The 22,350-nt window shown below is 49.5% G+C and overlaps 1 protein-coding gene across 2 annotated transcripts in view; it reads right to left on the minus strand.

Annotated features, from left to right (window-relative positions):
• Window positions 1–22,350, minus strand: part of CCDC22 (CCC complex scaffolding subunit CCDC22) — a 34,283-nt gene that overhangs the window by 6,515 nt on the left and 5,418 nt on the right. For both annotated transcript variants that reach the window (XM_077283864.1, XM_077283863.1), the window contains exons 3-7: window positions 21,646–21,778; window positions 14,197–14,303; window positions 1,982–2,060; window positions 1,741–1,910; window positions 1,410–1,616 (exon numbers count right to left, since the gene is read on the minus strand). In XM_077283864.1, coding sequence (XP_077139979.1) covers window positions 1,410–1,616; window positions 1,741–1,910; window positions 1,982–2,060; window positions 14,197–14,303; window positions 21,646–21,778 — 696 coding nt within the window. The remainder of the gene's footprint in view (window positions 1–1,409; window positions 1,617–1,740; window positions 1,911–1,981; window positions 2,061–14,196; window positions 14,304–21,645; window positions 21,779–22,350) is intronic.

Raw genomic sequence — 22,350 nt, forward strand, 5'->3', positions numbered from 1 at the left:
GTCTTTTTGACAGAATTAATTTATTAAATACTGATTTTTTGTCCTAATAAGAATATATATTTGACTTAGATTTATGGGAAAGAAGGTTCAATCACAACCACAGATTACAATTCTCTACTGTGCAAAAAACTAGACTAATACATTCTTTACTGTGCAAGCAGTGACACCATTTCTTCTACACTGTGTGAGCAGTGACAATATGGATTCTTTACTGTGTGAGATGTGACACTATGGATTCTTTACTGTGTGAGCAATGACAATATGGATTCTTTACTGTGCGAGCAGAGTGATTGCCATATGTAGAGTCAAGAAGGAATTTTCTCTCTAATATAGGGCAATTAGCATCTGCCATATGGGGTTTCTGTATTTCTGTTAGGTCCATTTATGCCCTATGTGTACTTTCAACTTTTAAACTATGAAATGCGGCAAAAATATATTATATAAATATCTAAATAATACATATATACAGATATATGCTGTTAAGTCCAGAGATATTTGGACAGCGACAAAAGTTTTGCCATTTAATTTATCATCATTTTTGGCAGTTAATTTATCATCAATTAAGCAAGTAAAAGGTCTGAAGCCAATTCCAGGTGTGGCATTTGAATTTGGAAGCTGTTGTTGTGAACCCACAACATGCGGTCAAAGGAGCTCTCAATGGAAAAGAAACAGACCATCAATGCGCTGAAAATAAAAAAGAAATCTATCAGCGATATGGTAGAAATGTTAAGAGTGGCCAGATCAACAGTTTGGTACATTCTGCAAAAATAGAGGACACTGCTGAGCTTGGGAACTCGAAAAGGCCTGGACATCCACGGAATACAACACAGGTGGATGATCGCAGAATCCTTTACATGGTGAAGAAAGACCCCTTTATAACATCTACCCAAGTGAAGAACACTGCCCAGGGAGTCGGTGTTTCAGTATCCAAGTCTACCATAAAGAGAAGACTTGGTAGAGCAAATACAGAGGGCTCACCACAAGGTGCAAACCATTAATCAGCTTAAAAATAGAAAGGCCAGATTAGAGTTTGCCAGAAATCATCTAAAGAAGCTGCCCAGTTCTGGAAAAGCATTCACAGGAAAGATGAAATCAAGATCAACTTGTACCAGAATGATGGCAAGAAGAAAGCATGGAGAAGGCTCCTAACGGCTCATGATCCATCACATCCTCTCTAACAAAAGGTGGCGGCGGTGTGATGGCGCAGGTATACATGACTCCCAATGGCACCGGGTCACTATTGATGATTAACATTTTTTATGATAAAGTTAATTTTTCCAATTACTTTTGAGCTTCTGAAACAAGGAGGCTTTGTAGAAAAATGGTTGCAATACCTAAACATTTCACAGGATAAGTCTCCACTTCAATTGCATCTATACACATACACACATCTGATGACCGGTTGATACCTGCTGGTGGGTGAACTTTTGGGCATGTGTGAATCTGGAGCCTTTGTTCTGATCCACTCCCCCTTCCACAGTGAAGGCTTTCAGCATGTCCACGAGATCTTGTGTGGATGATCCGGGAATATGATTCTCGGTAAGCTGCTGGCTGAAATTGTGGAGCTGATCCTGTATCCGTTTCTGCAAACGCTGGCGTTTCCTGCTGCGGTACTCCTGTGAGAGTGAAGCAAAGTTAACGGTACCGTACAAAGTGTCTGCGCTGCTTTACCTTCCCGTCGGCCAATTGAAAAATCCCTAGAAGGTTTTTTTGTTTGTTTTTTTCCCCCAACAAACTCACCTCCGGAGACAAACGAGAGGCAAGACCTTGGCTTTTCCACTCTGCCTCCCACTCTTGCACGGCACTGAGGTCGGATGTGTTCCTCTCAAGTATCGAGGCTGCTAAAGAGTAGGCGTGAGGCAGCTGGGTGCTGACAGAAGGCAGGTAACGCTCCCAATACTCCTTCCGTTCTGCAAGCACAAGACAGTCATGAAATGACATACGACCATAGTAAGAGTCATTGTAAGTCTATTATTCTTACCGGGCGGAATGGACTTGGATGAAGAATCTCCAGCAAGAGACAACGGCTGCGCGTGAAAACGATGCAACAGGCACAAACTCTGAAAAAGAGAGAAGAATGCTTTTCACAATTATTTAGTCGACGCTCAGAATTGTATGTTCCTAGAACCACTTTTTTTTTAATAAGTCAGATCATTTTTATTGTGACATGTGTTCCTTTTGATATACGTTCCTCTTTCCAGGCAAAGAATACCATTTATTTTAGATTTCAGTTCTATTGTTGGGGAAGCCTGGTCTAACCAATGCAGCGCTAACAGCTCTCGAGCTTGGAACAGCACCCTACAAATGGCCAGAATCCACAGCACCCCCCAAAGCACAACTTTGGGTGCTGTTGTAGGTGTATCCCAAAAACCTGTCCTACATGGGTGGTCACCCCTATCCAGTAACGTCATGTGCATTAGGTGGGCCCCCAACCTATTCCGCATCTTTTACATGAATCTGTAGTCCATGCTCCAATTATTAGGATATACAAAACGCAGAATATCTTAAGTAAAAGGAAGATTTGGGGCCATCTTTGGGACTCATAAGGATAATCTAGGTGTCAATTCTAGAATTTCACTACATTACTTTGGATAAAAACTATGGAGGCTCCCTATACGACAGCCTGTGAACTGTGAATACTTGTCTGTTAACATAGGCTCAACCTCCATAATATTATTATGGTATGCCATGAAAGCATTTATCCCAGTATGGATGTACTGTAAATACATATTAAAGTCACCTATTGTGAGAAATGGGACCTTTGGGAAAGTGCATATTTCCCCCGAAGTATGGCAGAGGGATGTACAGTGCTACTATGAGAACTGGAATATTACATATGTTGCAATGTGTAGAAACAAAAGGGCCCTTCGATTCCACCACCACAACCTTGTGGCATATGAATGGGATGGCCCCATGGATCATACAGCTTACGCCTCTTGAATACGTGGATTAAATGCAGCTTTTCTTATGGTCGTGGCTTGGCTGGTCACGTGAGCAGTCTTGCAGCAGGAGAGCTAAATTGATTGTTTTTAGCATTTCAAAGTGCAGCTGTTTTTTCATCAGCTTTATAGACTTGGTTGTTGCCAGCTTGCACTTGTTCACACTACTTTGGATGTGTCGGTCAGTTTTTTCTGTTTGTAGTAAACTACTCCTGATCTGAGCACTCCTGCACCCATCACCTAAGGCAGTTTTATTTAGCTGGATCCTTCCGGCCCTATAAGTTGTAGGCTTTTCACCCCAGGAGAGGAGTCATCAGGTTAGGTCCCCAACAATAAGGTACGCCATGTCGCTGGCTGTTGGGCTCTCATGAACTGCGCCGAGCACCTTCATTTTTTTCTGTAGCAATTTTTTCAGTAGCAATATTGCAGTTTCATTTTCTATATTTCATAAGTACATATCACGCACGTATTCACGTATTTTCTCGGCAGTAATGCAGTTCCAATAATCTAAATTCATTGTTTTTAGCTTTTGTGAGTGCAGCTATTTTTTCTCAGCTTTACGGACGGATTTATGGCGTGATAAATGTCCCAAAAAGCATCAGTTCTCCCGTTATTCCTAATCTCATGAAGCACCATGATGCATTGATTTGGTCTTGGGTTTGGATTATATCCTCCATCTTGTGACTTATCTGCCTGGAGTCTTATCAGATCATTCGCCTCTAGTGACGTCTTTATATAGTTTACATAGACCAATGACATATTTGGTTTTATGGGCTGTGGACTCTTTCTGGCTCCAAATCATAGATGATAATCTGGTGTTATCCATTCTCAAATATTGTTTCAAGGAAAACAAGAATTCAGCTTTGCTTAATATTACGTGGGATGCCATGAAGGCGTGCTTAAAGGAGCGTATTAATACAGAGTATTAGTAGATCTAAAACCAAGGTGAGAAATTCCTCCAAGATCTATGGAGGAACGATTCATTTTAAACGGGAGCAGTGGGGTTTTTATGGAGTTGGCAGGAGGTGCAGAAGGAATACAATCTGCATGTGAACGAAAAAGCCAAAAATAAGGGCATTTTTTCTCAGCAACGGTTTTTTGAAGAGGGGGAAAAAAGAGGGGCACTTGCTAACGGCGTTTGCAAATTTTCAGCGGGGTCCTCCTTCAATTCCCATTATCAGTGGTGGGTTGCACTAATCTAGTTACAATGATATGGATGCCTCATCTGCTATACGTCTTACACAATTCTGCAGATATCCTTTTTTAAATTAATCGCCTGCTCAGGAAACTGATCTGGGCAAGCAAAGTGCAAGAATTAGACTGGAAGCATTGCACAGAGACAAAAGTGATGGTGGTCTGGTGGTTGCAAACGCATGGGTTTACTTTATGGCAGCTCAACTCCAACATATCAGGGGATGGGGCAATAAGAAATGGGGTAATGGGGGGGCGCGGAGTTTTCTACTTCAGCGCCATTTTAAGGCATTAACTGATTTGTAGTAGTACAGCCATATTGGCGTTACCTGTAGTCATTACACACATAGGTGGGCTTGTCAATTTGGTTCTGTCCTGTGGAGGTGTGGGTACCACGGATCCCTCTTATCTGTATTAATCAATGGTAATAAGGTTACACTGTGTTATTGATTGTCAATAACTTCATACCTATATTATTGTAATCTTTTCCGGGTTTCCTGGTGTTTTCTTTGGTGTTTTTTAGTGTGTTGGTTTTTAAACATTTTCTAATAAAGATTATATTTATTTGCTATATGCTCCGGTTTGATCTCCTGTATTCGATATAGCTCATTGGGAGTAGGTTTTGAGGGGCCTGGATATTATCCTGGCCACCTTATACTATGAGTCTGGGTTTTTGTGCAGTGATATTATGCACAACATAGTATAGAGAGAAAAAAAAAAAAAAAAAGAGGGGAAAAAAAAACCATGGATAAGCCAGGTGACATGAAGCAGAATTACCATGGGTGATAAACAGTTACGTCCATAAATATTGGGCCAATTCTTAGATAAGGATTGTTTTATTGTCCTGTGATTAGGGTCTGGTTCTGTTGTGATGGCCCCACATGGTCTGATGGGCAAGTTCATTAGTTGATGTAAAATAGGGATTTTTGTGTGTACTCACCGTAAAATCCTTTTCTCCGAGCCACTCATTGGGGGACACAGGACCATGGGTGTAATGCTGCTGTCACTAGGAGGCTGACACTAAGCTGAGACAAAAAAAGGTTAGCTCCTCCCCTGCAGTATACACCCTCATGCTGGCTTCCAGAGACCCAGTTCAGTGCAAAAGCAGTAGGAGAATAACAACAAAGTACCAAGAAACAGTAGAGTACAACATGTCAAAGAAAGTAATAAAACTGAAAAACGGTAAAGAGCCGAACAGGCTAACAGGGTGGGTGCTGTGTCCCCCAATGAGTGGCTCGGAGAAAAGGATTTTACGGTGAGTACACACAAAAATCCCTATTTCTCCATCGCCACATTGGGGGACACAGGACCATGGGACGTCCAAAAGCAGTCCCTGGGTGGGAAACAATACAACCCAACAACTCCGTGTACCATCTGACTTACAAATGTGCGACGGCTGCTTGTAGAACACGTCTGCCAAAAGCCGCGTCCGCAGAAGAATGGATGTGGACATTGTAGTGCCTTGTGAAGGTATGCAGGCTGGACCACGTTGCGGCCTTGCAAACCTGCTCCGCCGTAGCCTGGTGCCGAATGGCCCAGGAAGCACCCATCGACCGAGTGGAGTGGGCTCTAATCCCCGCCGGGATAGGTCTGCCCCTGACTTGATAGGATTCTTGGATAGCCGAACGAATCCATCTGGCTATCGTGGCTTTAGACGCAGCCAAACCCTTTCTGTGACCCTCCGGGAGAACGAAAAGGGAGTCTGATTTTCTGAAAGGAGCCGTTCTGGAAATGTACCTCCGAAGGGCCCGTACGATGTCCAGAGTATGAAGGGCTTTTTCAACCCTGTGTTTTGGCTGCGGACAAAAAGAGGGAAGAATGATGTCCTCGTTAAGGTGAAAAGAGGACACCACCTTAGGGAGAAAATCCGGAGATGGGCGAAGGACTACCTTGTCCTGGTGGAAAGCAAGAAAAGGAGCTCGGCAGGATAAAGCGGCCAATTCTGAGACCCGTCTGATAGACGTTACGGCCACAAGGAAGGCAACTTTCCAGGATAGGACTGTAAGCGGGATGTCCTGAAGAGGCTCAAAAGGAGGTTCCTGAAGAACCCCCAGAACCAAGTTGAGATCCCAGGTCTCCAACGGCATTCTGTAGGGGGGTACGACATGTGAGACCCCCTGAATGAAAGTTTTAACTTGAAGGTTGGCAGCGATCCTACGTTGGAATAACACAGATAACGCTGAAATCTGACCTTTGAGGGAACTCAGAGCCAAGCCGGAGTCCAAACCGGACTAAAGAAAATCCAAAATGCCAGGAATAGAGAATACGAGCGGAGGGCGACCTCGGAGCCTGCACCACGAGAAGAAAGTTTTCCAGGTGCGATGATAGATAGAAGCAGAAGACGACTTGCGAGCGCTTAACAAGGTGGGAATGACCTGCTGAGAGAAACCGGCTCGAGTTAGAATCCAGGTTTCAACAGCCACGCCGTTAAACGTAGGGCCCCTGAGTTCTGGTGGCAGATCGGCCCCTGAAGAAGAAGATCTGGGCGGTCTGGTAAGCGCCAGGGAACGTCGGCTACGAGCTGAACGAGCTCCGCGTACCAAGCGCGACGAGGCCAATCCGGCGCGACCAGGATGACCGGAACCCCCTCCGTCTTGATCTTCCGGATTACCTTCGGCAGTAAGGGAAGAGGAGGAAACACATAAGGTAGTCGGAACGGATGCCACGGGGATATCAGCGCGTCCACTCCGATGGCAAGGGGGTCCCGGGAACGTGCAATGAAATTGAGAACCTTGGCGTTCAACCTGGATGCCATCAGATCCACATCCGGGGTCCCCCAGCGAAGGCAGATCTGCCGAAACACCTCCGGATGAAGTTCCCACTCCCCCGAGGCAAGGCCCTGACGGCTTAGAAAGTCCGCGGCCCAGTTTTCGACGCCTGGAATGTGCACCGCGGAAATGGTGGAATGGTTGGCTTCGGCCCAACGAAGGATATGTGAGACTTCCTGCATCGCCGCCCTGCTGCGGGTAACCCCCTGGTGGTTTATGTAAGCCACCGCTGTGACATTGTCCGATTGGATTCGGATCGGGTGACCCGCGAGCAGGGGGTGAAAACGAATCAGGGCGAGCCTGATTGCCCGAATCTCCAGAATGTTTATAGGGAGCCTCGACTCCCGAAGAGTCCAGCGACCCTGGGCAGAGTGGTGAAGAAACACCACACCCCAGCCGAGAAGACTGGCATCGGTGGTTACCACAAACCATCGGATCGGGAGAAAGGATTTCCCCTGGAGGAGAGAGGGACCCAGGGTCCACCATAACAGGGCTTGTCTGGTCCGCAGAGATAAAGGACATGGACGGTCGAGTGATAAGGGACTCCTGTCCCAGTTGTCCAATAGAGCCCGTTGCAAGGGGCGAAGATGGAGTTGGGCGAAAGGGACCGCTTCCATCACGGCTACCATTTTGCCCAGGATCCTCATGGCGAAGCGAATGGTACGGGGATGAGGATGGCAGAGCGTCCGAACTCCAAGTTGAAGCTCTCGGGCCTTGGACCGAGGGAGTAAGACCAGACCCCTTGAGGTGTCCAGGATCATTCCCAAAAAGGAGATCCGACGGGCAGGAACGGGGGAGGACTTCTCCCAGTTGATCAACCAACCCAGGCGCGAAAGCGAATCCAAGGTAATCTGGACGCTTGCCTCGCAGGCCTGAAAAGATGGACCCTTTATAAGGAGGTCGTCTAAGTAAGGCAACACGACCACTCCACGAGAGTGAAGAATTGCCATGACGGCCGCCATCACCTTCGTGAAAACCCTGGGCGCCGTGGCAAGACCGAAGGGTAAAGCTGTGAATTGGAAATGGTCGTCCAGGATGGCAAAACGGAGGAACCTTTGATGAGGCGGGAATATTGGAATATGGAGATAGGCATCCTTGATATCTATTGATGCCAGGAATTCCCCCCTCTCCATTGAGGCGATGACCGACCGGAGAGATTCCATCCTGAAGTGCCGTACCTTTACGCACTTGTTCAGGAGCTTCAGGTCTAAAATGGGACGCACTGTCCCGTCCTTTTTTGGCACGACGAAGAGATTTGAGTAAAAACCTCTGAACCGGTCGTGTTCCGGAACCGGAACAATGACCCCGCACTGGCGGAGGGAATGAATGGCGCAAAGAAGTGCGCGAGACTGGGCGCCCGAACTGGGGAGGCGAGAGGGAAAAAACCGAGCTGGGGGGGGGGGGGGGGAGGCGGAGAACTCTATTTTGTAGCCAGACGACACCAGATCCCTGACCCATTCGTCGTGTATGACGGAGAGCCAGACTTGCTGAAAAAGAAGTAGGCGTCCGCCTACCTTGGAGGTGTCGCCTGGACAAGTTCGCGAGTCATTGTGAAGGGAATCTGGCAGGCCTGGACCCTCTGGTTCTGGGCTGCCTAGGCTTTCCTCGCCAGGACGGGTTTGGCCTAAAAGAGGGACGAACGTCTCTGTCTGAGCGAGTGGATCGGTCCAATCTGGAAGGGGCGGCAGGATTGGACCAGGCTGGACTGCTACGAAAGGGCCGAAAGCGAAAATATGGTTGACGCTGGAAAGCAGTCTTGGGCCTCTGTTGGGGAAGGAACTTGCTCTTTCCCCCTGTAGCGTCGGAGATAAGCTGGTCTAGTTTTTCTCCAAAAAGACGCCCACTCTGAAAAGGGAGAGAAATGAGCGACTTTTTTGAGGAGGAATCTGCGCGCCACTCTCTGAGCCAAATAGCCCTTCTGATGGTGATGGCATTAGAAGCTGCCGATGCTGCACAGTCTGCTGCATCGAGAGAAGCGTACATTACGTAATCACCGGCCATGGCAATTTGTCTGGCGAGGTCCGCCATCTCAGAGGGAAGATCCTGATCGTGAACAGATTTTGCTAGGGCATCTGCCCAGGAAACCATTGCCTTGGCCACCCAAGCCGCGGCAAAGGAAGGAGAAAAGGAAGATCCTGAGGCTTCGTACACTGAGCGAGCTAGGGAATCTAGCTGGCGCTCTGTGGGATTTTTAATTGAGGCGCCATTAGGAACGGACAAAAGAGTTTTGGACGCTAGGCGCGAAACCGGAGGATCTACCAAAGGGGATTCCGTCCAGTCTTTAACCAGATCTGCGGGAAAAGGATATTTCGATTCCAGGGTCTTTTTGCCTGTGAAACGCTTATCCGGGCACTCCCTGTGTCGCTTGACAATATCCAGAAAATCTGGGTGAGAGGCGAACGTTTTATGGGAACGCTTGTTTCTAGTAAAGGAAACTGAATGTTCCGGAGCAGGATTAGGGTTATCGTCCACTTTAAGGGCGTGATTGACAGCCTCAATGAGGGAGTCAACTGTAGATCTAAACTCAGGAGCATCCGGGTCTAAGGATACATCAGACTCATATTCAGAGTCGTGAACGCTACGACCCCCTAACGAGGGTGAGCGAGAGGCGGAGCCGCCAGAAGCTGAGTGGCGTGGGGAGTGTTCAGGAGAGGTAGAACGGATCCGTTTTCTGGATGCCCGTGCCTCTTTGTGGAGAGAGCGGCCCCTGCTGGCCGACGATTCCCCTGCTACGGAGGGATCTCTTAATCCGAGAAAAGGATTGCCCCGCTCCCCAGGAGGGTGCTGAATGGATTTGATAGCATTGGCTAAAAAATCCACAGACTGAGACAGAGAGGCGACCCACGCGGGGGGACTAGATACACCAGAGTCGGTGGCGGTGGAGGGCTCCTGGGCACTTGGGGCATCGCAGGTTGAGCAGAGGGGGGAAATCTGAGGCCGAGGAAGTGGAGCCTGGCAGGTGGTACACGCAGAAAAAAAGGTAGTATGCAATTTAGAGGTTTTAGACCTTGTCTGTGACATGGTGTACCCTAGTGTAACAGATTGCAGGGTCTAAGATAAAGTGAGGGCGGCGCTGCTGGGGAGGACCTGACGTGGTCTCCTTACCCGAGGTCCTGTGTCCCACCAAGAAGAGAGGAAGAGCGGTGGAGTTGGAGAAGGTCGGAGTTCGCAGCGTTGCACGTGGAGAAGCTGCGGCAGGAAGATCTGAAGCTGCAGCGTGCAGGAGAAGATCCAAGATGGCCACCGAGAGTAAAGTAGGAAGTCTCGCAGAGAGCGAGAAGCGCCAGGACCGGGGGGCGGCGCCGCCGATGATGCGAAAAAAGGGGCGGAGCCTATCGGAAGAACCGAGCTAGGCCGAAGCCGGGGACTAAATTTGCGGCTTCGGCCCGGCGCGACGCCGCTGCGCGCCGGAGGCTATGGGACCCGTACCACTGCTAAAAGGGAGCCCTCCGACCGCTGCGGGTGACCCCCCCCCCCCGAGGCACTTACCCCGATAAAGATTCGATTCCAGGGAGTGCTGCCCACAGATCCAGGTGAGCTGTGCCCGGGGTTATAAGGACGGTGCAGGGATTGGGGAGCCTCTAGCCACTATCCCCTGAAAAGGGGGGTGGAGAGGGAACCGTCCGCCACCATCCATCAGCCGCATAATCAGTGGTGATGCAGTGGGGGCTGCACGGACGCCACAAGATGAGGTGCCTCTGAACAGCAGAGGGTGAAACCTGGTGGGCAGGGCATATGTCCGGCAATAGAGCCTGGCTGCAGAAGAGGGTACTGGAGGTGATACTTCAGTGCTCGTCTGTAAAGTGAGGTGGGGAGATCGGACCCTTGAAGGGGCCCGTCGCCCCTAGAATCAGCTCAGGCAGTGGCATCCCGCGTCGCAGGAGAGGGTACAGAGAGGTGAAACTCCCGTGCTCGCCTGTTGTTGGTTCGGGGGAGAACGGAACATGAAAGAATCAGTCGCCCCCTTCGTCCGGAAATAGAAAGGATTTAAAGAAAAAAATTCCAGTGTGCCTCCTACGGACACTAAGCTTGAACTGGGTCTCTGGAAGCCAGCACGAGGGTGTATACTGCAGGGGAGGAGCTAACCTTTTTTTGTCTCAGCTTAGTGTCAGCCTCCTAGTGACAGCAGCATTACACCCATGGTCCTGTGTCCCCCAATGTGGCGATGGAGAAAAGACATAAATCCGTGACACATTCATTCCTGCATTTAGAGTGTCAAAGGTCGTCATCAGTTTATATTCCCAGACACTCCTGTCTTTCTGCGATTTGAAGTTACCCTTTAATACAAGTAATTTCATGTCCATAATGCTATGATTTGGGAGACAGAAATGTATTGCCACAGGTATATCCATTCTTTTTTCTCTTATTGTATGGTGGTGAGTTCATCCTTGTTCTCAGTTTCTGCCCTGTCTCCCCCACATACAGACCCCCAGTTGGACATTTAGTACAAATGATTAGGTACACCACATTAGAAGTGACGCAGCTGAAAGTACCTGGTATCTTGTAGTCCTGATGTGAGTTGGGAATCTATCTTGTCCGTGGTCATTATAAATGGACAGGTTTTACATTTTTTCTGGTTGCAAGGATAGGTACCTGCAGCTGTTGGAGAGGACAGGGAGCTCTTGACAATGATGCTTCTTTGATTTGGGGCCTGCCTAAAACACAGTAGTGGGGGGTCTGGAAAAATGGATTGTAATCGGGCATCTTTTTGCAGTAAAGGTTGTAATTTCCGTGCAGCTCCCCTTAGCACCTCCAGATTTGGATTGTAGGTGACTACTAGAGGCACCCGGTTATTTTCGTCTTTAGTTTTGTAATGTAGCAGGTGATTCCTTGATATTTTGGTGGCTCTTGTGATCTGATTTTCAATTGTTCTTGGATGGTAGCCCTGATTCAAAAAGGTCTTTCTGAGGCGACCAAGGTGTTCATCCCTATCCATTGGGTTGGAACAGATACGATTGTATCTGATGGCTTGGCTGTAGACAATGGAGTTTTTTATGTGTTTTGGATGGAAACTGTCCCATTTAAGGTATGTTGGATGGTCGATTGGCTTCTGATACAGGGATGTCTCTATTTTATTGTTCTGCAGCTTAATGATGGTGTCCAAAAAGTTAATTTCAGTGCAGGAGTAGTTGAGTGTCAAGTTGATGGTGGGATGAAATTGATTAAAATGTTCATGGAATGTCTTTAGCTGTTGTTCAGACTCCGTCCAGATGATTAAAATGTCATCAATGTAGCGGTAGTAGGCCAGAGGCCTGATGGGACATGAGGACAAAAAGTCGCTTTCAAGCTTGGCCATGAAAAGATTTGCATACTGTGGGGCCATTTTACTTCCCATTGCTGTGCCAGTCTCCTGTAGATAGATCTTCTTGTCAAACTCAAAGTAATTGTGGGTGAGGATGAATTTTATAAGTTTCACCACAGAATTTGCATCAGTCCCTGTGTTTTCCAGGAAGAATTGGCAGGCATTTAATCCATCCTGGTGTGGGATATTGGAGTACAAAGATTCCACATCCATGGTGGCCAGGATGGTTCCTTCTGGTAGAGGACCTATTGCTGATAGTTTATTCAATAGGTCGGTTGTGTCCTGAATGAAGCTGGGTGTATCTTTTACCAGGGGTTTAAGAATACCCTCTACCCATCCAGATACCTGCTCAGTAAGGGTGCCCACACATGAAATAATTGGTCTTCCTGGGTTTCCAGATTTGTGGATTTTGGGAAGCATGTAGAATGTCCCTGTTCTTGGACTTTCCGGTATAAGGTCATTGGCTCTTATGGATTCGTCGGGCAGACAAGATACCAACTTGTTTAGTTCCTTGTAATAATCCTGTGTAGGATCCGACTCCAATTTTTTGTAGTAGCGTGTGTCCATAAGTTGTCTGTTTGCCTCCTTCATATAGTCTGATGAAAATCAGATCACAAGAGCCACCAGAATATCAAGGAATCACCTGCTACATTACAAAGCTAAAGAAGAAAATAACCGGGTGCCTCTAGTAGTTACCTACAATCCAAATCTGGAGGTGCTAAGGGGAGCTGCACGGAAATTACAACCTTTACTGCAAAAAGATGCCCGATTACAATCCATTTTTCCAGACCTCCCACTACTGTGTTTTAGGCAGCCCCCAAATCTAAGAAGCATCATTGTCAAGAGCTCCCTGTCTTCTCCAACAGCTGCAGGTACCTATCCTTGCAACCAGCAAAAAATGTAAAACCTGTCCATTTATAATGACCACGGACAAGATAAAGATTCCCAACTCACATCAGGACTACAAGATACCAGGTACTTTCAGCTGCGTCACTTCTAATGTGGTGTACCTAATCATTTGTACTAAATGTCCAACTGGAGGTCTGTATGTGGGGGAGACAGGGCAGAAACTGAGAACAAGGATGAACTCTCACCGCCATACAATAAAGAGAAAAAAGAATGGATATACCTGTGGCAATACATTTCTGTCTCCCAAATCATAGCATTATGGACATGAAATTACTTGTATTAAAGGGTAACTTCAAATCGCAGAAAGACAGGAGAGTCTGGGAATATAAACTGATGACGACCTTTGACACTCTAAATGCAGGAATGAATGTGTCACACGGATTTAGGTCTTTTTACATCAACTAATGAACTTGCCCATCAGACCATGTGGGGCCATCACAACAGATCACAACAGAACCAGACCCTAATCACAGGACAATAAAACAATCCTTATCTAAGAATTGGCCCAATATTTATGGACGTAACTGTTTATCACCCATGGTAATTCTGCTTCATGTCACCTGGTTTTTTTTTCTCTATACTATGTTGTGCATAAATATGTGATTCTTCAGAATTAGTTTTAGTCTTTGCCTGATGAAGAGACGTATGTAGTCTCGAAAGCTTGCAATTTATTACCATCTTTTCAGTTAGCCATTAAAAGGTATCAGTCACTGAGGACTCAATTCTAAATATTTTTCCATCTACTGGACAACACGGTACCAAGATATATTTCTTTCCTGTATCGCAATTAAACCATTGAATTCACCGTATAATGTGCTGGATTTGGAAAAAAAAAGGAAACAAATTCCAACTGTATTGCACCAGAAACTGCACACTTTATAGTCCCTGTCAGACATTCACAAACATTTAAAGGGTTAAACAGCAGCAACAATCAGGGCAAGCTCTGGTCACTGCTTTGAGAGATGGATCAACCAGGACGTGAAGACCGGTCAGCTACGGAGTCCGCTACATACACCGGCCCCCGATATCAGACCCACCAGTGCATCCTATACCCCTTTCTTCTAAAGCATCTTGAAGAAAAACTTACCTGAGAACGTTTTGCAGCTGCAGTTCTGCAAGATGACGGCAACCAGGGAAGAGAGAGCTGCTGCTTTATCTTGGTCGCAATCTCCCTTTGTAGCACCGCAGATTTACCTAGATGACAAAAAAAAACAAAAACAGGATTTTTGGTTGCTTACCGTAAAATCTGTTTCTTGGAGCCTCCATTGGGGGACACAGGAACCATGGGGCGTATGCTGCTGCCACTAGGAGGCTGACACTATGCAAATAAAAAAGTTAGCTCCTCCTCTGCAGTGTACACCCCACCGACTGGCATTATACTCTTCAGTTAGTGAGAAAGCAGTAGGAGATAAATAACAAGGTTGAAAACCATAACCACAAACTTGAGAACTGTAAACGTGAGAACAGTCATAGAACATAAAACAACAGAAACTGAGAAACATTGGGAGGGAGCCGTGTCCCCCAATGGAGGCTCCAAGAAACAGATTTTACGGTAAGCAACCAAAAATCCTGTTTTCTTTATCGCCTCTCATTGGGGGACACAGGAACCATGGGACGTCCCAGAGCAGTCCCTGGGGTGGGAAAAACGGACTTCCATCAGGTCAGAGGACTCACCACTACTGCCTGCAAGATCCTTCTGCATAGGCTGGCGTCCGCCGAAGCGTAGGTATGGACCTTGTAAAATTTGGCAAACGTGTGGATGGAAGACCAGGTTGCCGCTTTGCAAAGCTGTAGGGCAGAAGCCCTGTGGTGCACCGCCCAGGAGGCGCCGACTGCCCGGGTAGAGTGAGCTTTGATCCCAGGAGGGGGCACTCTGTTCTTGACCCGGTAAGCCTCCAGAATAGCCGTTCTGATCCAGCGAGCAATAGTCGCCTTAGAAGCCGGTTGGCCTCTGCGCGAGCCATCAGAAATTACGAAAAGAGAATCCGTCTTCCGGAAAGTGGACGTTCTATCCAGGCAGATCTTCACAGCCCTGACGAGGTCCAGCTTGTTCAACAATCGCTCCAGAGGATGAGTCAGAGCTGGACAAAAGGAAGGTAGAATGTTGTCCTCGTTAAGGTAGAAGGTGGAAACCACCTTAGGAAGAAAAGAAGGCGGAGGCCTGAGGACCACCTTGTCCTGGTGGATGACCAAGAACGGAGGACGGCAAGACAGGGCCGCCAACTCAGAAACGCGGCGGATAGAAGTGATAGCCACAAGAAAGGCCACCTTCCAAGATAGAAATGACAGGGGGACCTCCCTGAGAGGCTCAAAGGGGGAAACCCTCAGAACGTCCAGTACCAGGTTTAAATCCCATGAATCCACAGAGGCCCTGTACGGAGGGACAGCGTGGGCTACTCCTTGAAGGAAGGTCTTAACCTGTGGTCGGGAAGCTAAAGTCTTCTGAAAAAGGATGGAAAGCGCAGAGACCTGGCCCTTGAGGGAACTCAGAGCAAGGCCCGAATCCAGTCCTGCCTGAAGGAAGGCTAAGATGGAAGGCAGGGAAAAGGACAAAGGTGAAACGCGGTTGGACTCGCACCAACGGAAGTAAGCCTTCCAGGTACATTAGTAGATCCTGGAAAACGAAGGCTTTCGAGCCTGAATCATGGTATGAATCACCCGGTCCGAAAGGCCGGACGCTCTTAGAACTGCGGTCTTAACAGTCATGCTGTTAAACTGAGCGACGGAGAATTCGGGTGGCAGATCGGACCCTGAGACAGCAGATCGGGCATGTGGAAGGCGCAAAGGAGCGTCCGCGAGAAGATTGACGAGCTCCGTGAACCAAGCTCTCCTGGGCCAATCCGGGGCGATCAGAATGACCGGCACCCCTTCCGCTTTGATCTATTTCAACAGTTTGGGAAGTAATGGAAGAGGTGGGAACAGGTAGGGCAGCACGAACTGTGACCAAGGAATGGCCAGAGCGTCGAAGCCCACTGCAAGAGGATCGCGAGACCTGGAGACGAACTGCAGAACCTTCCTGTTCATTCGAGACGCCGTGAGGTCCACCTCCGGAGTCCCCCATTGCTGACAAATCTGAAGGAAGACCTCCGGATGCAAGGACCATTCCCCTGCCGCGAGGCCCTCGCAGCTGAGGAAGTCGGCGGCCCAATTGTCCACGCCGGGGATATGCACCGCGGATATCACCGGAACCGTTGCCTCTGCCCAGAGGAGAATCTTGGATACCTCGGCCAAGGTGCTCCGAGTCCCCCCTTGATGGTTGACATATGCCACCACTGTGGCATTGTCCGTCTGGATTCGGATTGGAAGGCCCCTGAGAATCCTTTCCCAGTGACGAAGGGACAGAAAAATGGCCCGGATCTCGAGGACATTGATCGGCAAGGTTGACTCCTGCGCCGACCAGCGGCCTTGTACAGTCAGGTGGCGAAACACCGCACCCCAGCCAAGCAGGCTGGCATCCGTCGTCACCACTTGCCAGTGAACTGGAAGGAAGGACCTGCCCTGGGAGAGGAGAGGTGACGTGAGCCACCAGTTGAGAGACCGTTTGACCCGGGGAGAGAGTCGGATTGGGCGGTCCAGGGAGAAGACAGACCTGTTCCACTGAGACAGGATGGCTTGCTGAAGAGGCCGCGAGTGAAATTGGGCGAAGGGAATCGCTTCCAATGTTGCTACCATCCTCCCCAAAACCTTCATGGCCGATCGGAAGGAGGGAGACCGAGGGCCCTGGAGCAAGCGTATATCCCGACGAAGGATGGATCTCTTTTCTTCGGGAAGAAAGACTTTGGTCTGACAAGAGTCGAAGAGCATGCCCAGAAAGATGATGCGCTGAGAAGGAATAAGGCAGGACTTCTTCCGGTTGACCAGCCACCCGAAACGGACTAGGGTGTCGAGGACGATGGACAGGCTTTCGTGGGCCTGAGAAAAGGACGGAGCCTTGATGAGGATGTCGTCGAGGTATGGAAACAGAACCAGGCCTCTGACCCTCAAGATGGCCATCAGCGCCGCCATGATCTTCGTGAAAACTCTTGGGGCGGTTGCAAGACCGAACGGCAGGGCGACGAACTGAAAATGTTCCTGAAGCACTGCAAAGCGCAAGTATCGGTGATGTCCCGGGAATATCGGAACATGGAGGTAGGCATCCTGAATATCTATGGAACACAGAAATTCCTGAGCCTCCATGGAAGCAATCACTGAACGAAGGGATTCCATCCTGAAGTGCTTCAGACGAACTCTCCTGTTCAGTAATTTGAGGTCCAGAATGGGCCGAACCTTTCCGTCTTTCTTCGGAACCACAAAAAGGTTTGAATAGAAACCTGTGAACCGTTCTTTTTCTGGGACGGGAACGATTACCCCGGCTTTGAGGAGAGAAGCGATGGCTGCGAAGAAACCCGGAACCAGAGCGGGATCTCTTGGAGGTCGGGATTCGAAGAAACGATCCCGGGGTCGTGAAACGAACTCTATCTTGTATCCCCAGGATACAACTTCCCTGACCCATGCGTCCTCTACTGAGGAGATCCAAACGTCCCTGAAGAAGAGAAGACGGCCGCCCAGCCTGGGAGGTGGGCTGGGGTCTTGTCGAGAGTCAGGCCGAGGTGGATCTACCAGGCCTGGACCTGGAGGATCTACCCTGGGAGTAGCGAGGACGCCAGGACGGGGTGAGCCTAAAGGATACTGTCTTCTTCTCTTGACGTGCCTGTGGCCTCTGTTGCTGCTGAGCAAAGGAATTTGACGCCGCGAAGCGACGAAAAGACCGAAAGGGCCGAAATTGCAGTTTAGGAGGAGGGCGATGAGGCTTAGCCTGGGGAAGAAGAGAACTTGTGCCCCCTGTGGCGTCCTTAATGATTTGGCCCAGCTTAGAACCAAAGAGGCGTGAGCCTTGAAAGGGCAGACTGGTAAGGGACTTTTTGGAAGATAATTCCGCCTGCCAGGCCTTGAGCCAAATGGTCCGGCGGATGGCAACAGCATTGCTGGACGCCTGAGCCGCACAAGACGCGGCATCTAGAGAAGCGGAGACCAGATATTCACCCGTGTGAGAAATCTGGTTGGCAAGCTCCGCCAGCTGTTCGGGTGGCGCCCCGTCCAGGATACCTCGACGGAGTTCCTTGGCCTATTTGGATACGGATTTCGAAACCCAAGTGGAAGCAAAGGCTGGGCATAGAGCAGCTGCAGCCGCTTCAAAGGCTGACTTCGCAAAGGATTCTATAACTATCGTTAGAGTCCTTGAGAGATGCTCCGCCGGACAGTGGAAGCACAGTGTTGGTGGATAGCCTGGAAACGGGGATCCACCGAGGGAGAGACCGTCCAATTGGCGGTAAGTTCTGGAGAAAAAGGATATAAAAGACCAAGGCGTTTTCCTCTCTGAAAACATCTGGTCGGGTTCTCTCTTTCTCTATTCATAATTTGCTCGAATTCAGGATGCGGAGCGAAAAATTTGGAAGGTGGTTTAGCCCGTCTAAACGAAACCGCCTGATCTGCGGGTTCCGTAGAGGGATCCTTTATGCCACAGGTTTGGTTTATAGCCCCAATGAGGTTCTGGACCATATCCCTCATGGTGGCAATTTGGTTAGAATCCAGCTCCGAGATATCCTCTGAGGGCGCATCAGAGAATGCCTCGCCTGACTCAGGGGAGGAGGATCGGGAGGAGGCCGACCGCAGAGGAGGACCGTGTGGCGAGATGGAGCGAGAAGAGGACTCAGACCGTCATTCCTGTCTGGACCTTTTGCGATTTATCAAAGAGGGCTCGGACGGAGGCTCCTGCGACCCACTGGCTACTGCGGGGGGCTGCAGAGGTAATCGATCCAGCACAGACACCAGGGTTTGAGACACCCGTGTTAGATCGGTCACCGATTGTGACAGAGAGGAAGCCCAGCCTGGGATGGGGGTATCACTCTCCGGCGGGACGGCCGGGGGATCCTGGGCGGTGGGAACAATCGGGATGCTGCAGGCCTGACAGAGTGGAGAGGACTGACCTGAGGGAAGTTTGCAGTTACAAGACGAACATGCAAAGTACTTGACTAAGGCGGAAGAGGAAGAAGTGGGAGGACGAGAGTGCCCCCCTTTAGAGGTAGACATTTTGAGAGGGTCCCTGAAGAAAAATGCCAGAGGGTTAGGGGACAGGTGTGCAGAGGGGGTGTCAGTCTGCAGCGCAGAGCTACTCACGGTCGATGAGATTGCTGTGTCCCCCAATGTCCAGAAGGAAGACGCCGCACAGCTGTAGGTTGTCCCACAGGGAAATAGGTCTTTCGTGGAAGGGATGCGGATCTGCAGCAGCCCAGCAAAGACGTGGTCCTCTCCTGCGGCTTACAGATCCAAGCGGCGTGCGTGGGGTAAGGGGAGCTAAGATGGCGCTGGTGAGCGGAGCAACGCCAAGTCATGAGAGATGGTCGGGCGGGAGAAAAGCCCGCCCGAGTAAAAGGAGGAAGTAGGCGGAGCGGCGTCACCGGAAGTAGGCCCCGGAAAAAAACGGCCGCCGGAGAGTGCAGGGAAGTGCCGCGGCGCCGTACAGGAAGAGCGGCGCGGCAGCCGCCAGACCGTCGCAAGAGCGTGGCCTGAAGTTAGGTGCCGGAAGTAGGCCCCGGGGCCTAAATTAGGAACCGGCGACCGCCGGAGGGTGCCGCGGCGCCGGTGCGGTGGTCTGTAAGGGAGCGCGGCCGCAGGCTAGCGCATCGCCAGAAGTAGGCCCCGGAGGAAAGCCGGGGCCTAAACTAGGAAAAGAACGGCGACCACCAGATAGCCGTGCTCTTTCTTCTCCGCCGCGGCCCTGTCTGGCTACTGCGGGGGGAATCAGCCACCGGTGCAGAGAAAAGTGCTGCAAAAAGCAGCGATAAGCCCTGCCCACACCAGAAGGTCCCCTAGCAACGCCGACCAGACCAAAGATAGCCTGGAACCCTGCCGAGCAAAAAAGGGAAAACCCAAGGGAATCCCGGGATTAAATGAGGGGATACTCACCTAAAAACATCCCACACCGTCCATTACTAACCTCAACCTTGGTGAAGGTATCCATGTGAGCTGCTGATGGATGTTCTCGTCTCCTCCGACCGACAGGCTCTGGTGGGCGAGTGGGTGGGGGACGGAGCCAGGACCGGACATCTGAGCACGCTTGTGTGCTAGGATCTTGGTCCTGGAGAGGGATCTATAAGGATACGGGGTGGCAGTACACGCTGTACTCATAGTCCGCCTTGTGGGACTAGAGGTGTGACTGTTCACCCTGTATTCCTCCGGAGAACCTACAGGAAAAACGACGCACAATGAGGTAGATAAGGGTCTAATGAAAGACCCGTGTCCACCTCCTACTGACACTAAGCTAAACTGAAGAGTATAATGCCAGTCGGTGGGGTGTACACTGCAGAGGAGGAGCTAACTTTTTTATTTGCATAGTGTCAGCCTCCTAGTGGCAGCAGCATACACCCCAGAGAGGCGATAAAGAAAAAAAAGAAACAGTCGTGACTGCCCTCCTATGCATTATTTCCAATGTCATGTTACAAGGCTTATTTAAAAATATTAAATCGAGGACATAAAAGAAGCACAAAAGTAAAATAAAAATAAACTAAACCTGCCGTACATAACACCCTATAAGAACAACATTTTGTCATGAAAGGGAGCGAGGTGAGGAAGCAACAGGCGACGACGAAGAGGGGAGGTAGGGGGGGGGGGGGGGGGTGTACGACAGGCAGCGTCTACGAGGAGCGGAGCGATAGGCGGTGTCGACGTGGAGGTGTTTAAGGGGCCATAGGCGCTGTTGACGAGAAGAGGAAGTAGGGGCGACAAGCGCTGTTGATGAGAAGAGGAGCTAGGGGCGACAGGCGCTGTTGACGAGAAGAGGAGGTAGGGGCGACAGTTGCTGTTGACGAGAAGAGGAGGTTGGAGCGACAGGCGCTGTTGACGAGCAGAGGAGGTAGGGGCGACAGGCGCTGTTGACGAGCAGAGGAGGTAGGGGCAACAGGCGCTGTTGACGAGCAGAGGAGGTAGGGGCAACAGGCGCTGTTGATGAGGAGAGGAGGTAGGGCCCACAGGTGCTGTTGACGAAGGGAGGCGGCAAGGGTGACAGGCGCTGTTGACTAAAAGAGTAGGTAGGGGCCACAGGCACTGTTGACGAGGAGAGGAGGTAAGGGCCACAGGCGCTGTTGACGAAAAGTGGAGGTAGGGGCCACAGGCGCTGTTGACGAGGTGAGGAGGTAGGGGCCACAGGCACTGTTGACGAGGAGAGGAGGTAGGGGCCACAGGCGCGGTTGACGAGGTGAAGAGGTAGGGCAGACAGGCACTGTTGATGAGGAGAGGAGGTAGGGGCCAGAGGCGCTGTTAACGAGGAGATGAGGTAGGGGCCACAGGCGCTGCCAAAGGGGAGGGAAGGAGGGGGCAGCAGGCGTTGCCGACCTTGTACAGGTGCACAGTACCTACAAGTCGTCATGCAACATCATCAGTGCCTCTCACCTCCCGATGCAGAAGTGAGAGGAGCGGAGAACCCTCCCACAGGACCCAAATTATACATGACCCTATGTAGTCAATAGATATCAGTTCTCTATCTGCTCTCCTCCATTACCGGCTGGCTGATCAGCATCTTCCTGGGAGTGTCTTGGAAGCTTCTCAGCCAGGAAAATCAAAAGTGCTCGAATATCCGGCTCACTACTGTATAGAAATGTCTGGTAACCAACTTCTCCAGTATATCCCAGGTCCTGAGGGAGAGACAGAATAAAAACCACAAACATTATAATCAATATTAATTATAACAGGCATGGCAATTATAATCAAACTGTTCCATTAAAAGAAAAAAGTAGAAAGAAAAAAAAAGCCCTCATTGAAAAAGTCTGTACGCTGCGCGTTACTTCCAAAATGGTTAAAAGTTTGTCATTTCATTCCCTATAGTTGCTCTATGTGGCACAATACACCACGGTCAGCCATTGGCCCAGAGCCACCATTTGCGTTCTCCTTTCTTTTTTTGTCTTGTGGCATATATTGATATCTCCTGTGCAAAATCTTTCAAAAATACACCCGAGGTATATGAATTTTGTGCAAAAATTACCTTTATTTTTTTCATTCACTGTTATGGCACCTTTTAAAAGCAAAAGGGGTTGCTTATTCTGCTAAAATTTGAGCCGAAAAATTCAGACTTATATAAAATCATTTGAGGGGGTAACTTGAGTACATTTTCCAAAAATGTAGTGACTTTTTTAAAGAGCTGCAATTAATGAATCAACAAAAACATTGGGAATCCCCCATTCCCACCCATTACGATGACCACAACGCC

Source organism: Ranitomeya variabilis, chromosome 2 (genome assembly GCF_051348905.1).
Source record: "Ranitomeya variabilis isolate aRanVar5 chromosome 2, aRanVar5.hap1, whole genome shotgun sequence".
Classification (NCBI taxonomy): domain Eukaryota; kingdom Metazoa; phylum Chordata; class Amphibia; order Anura; family Dendrobatidae; genus Ranitomeya; species Ranitomeya variabilis.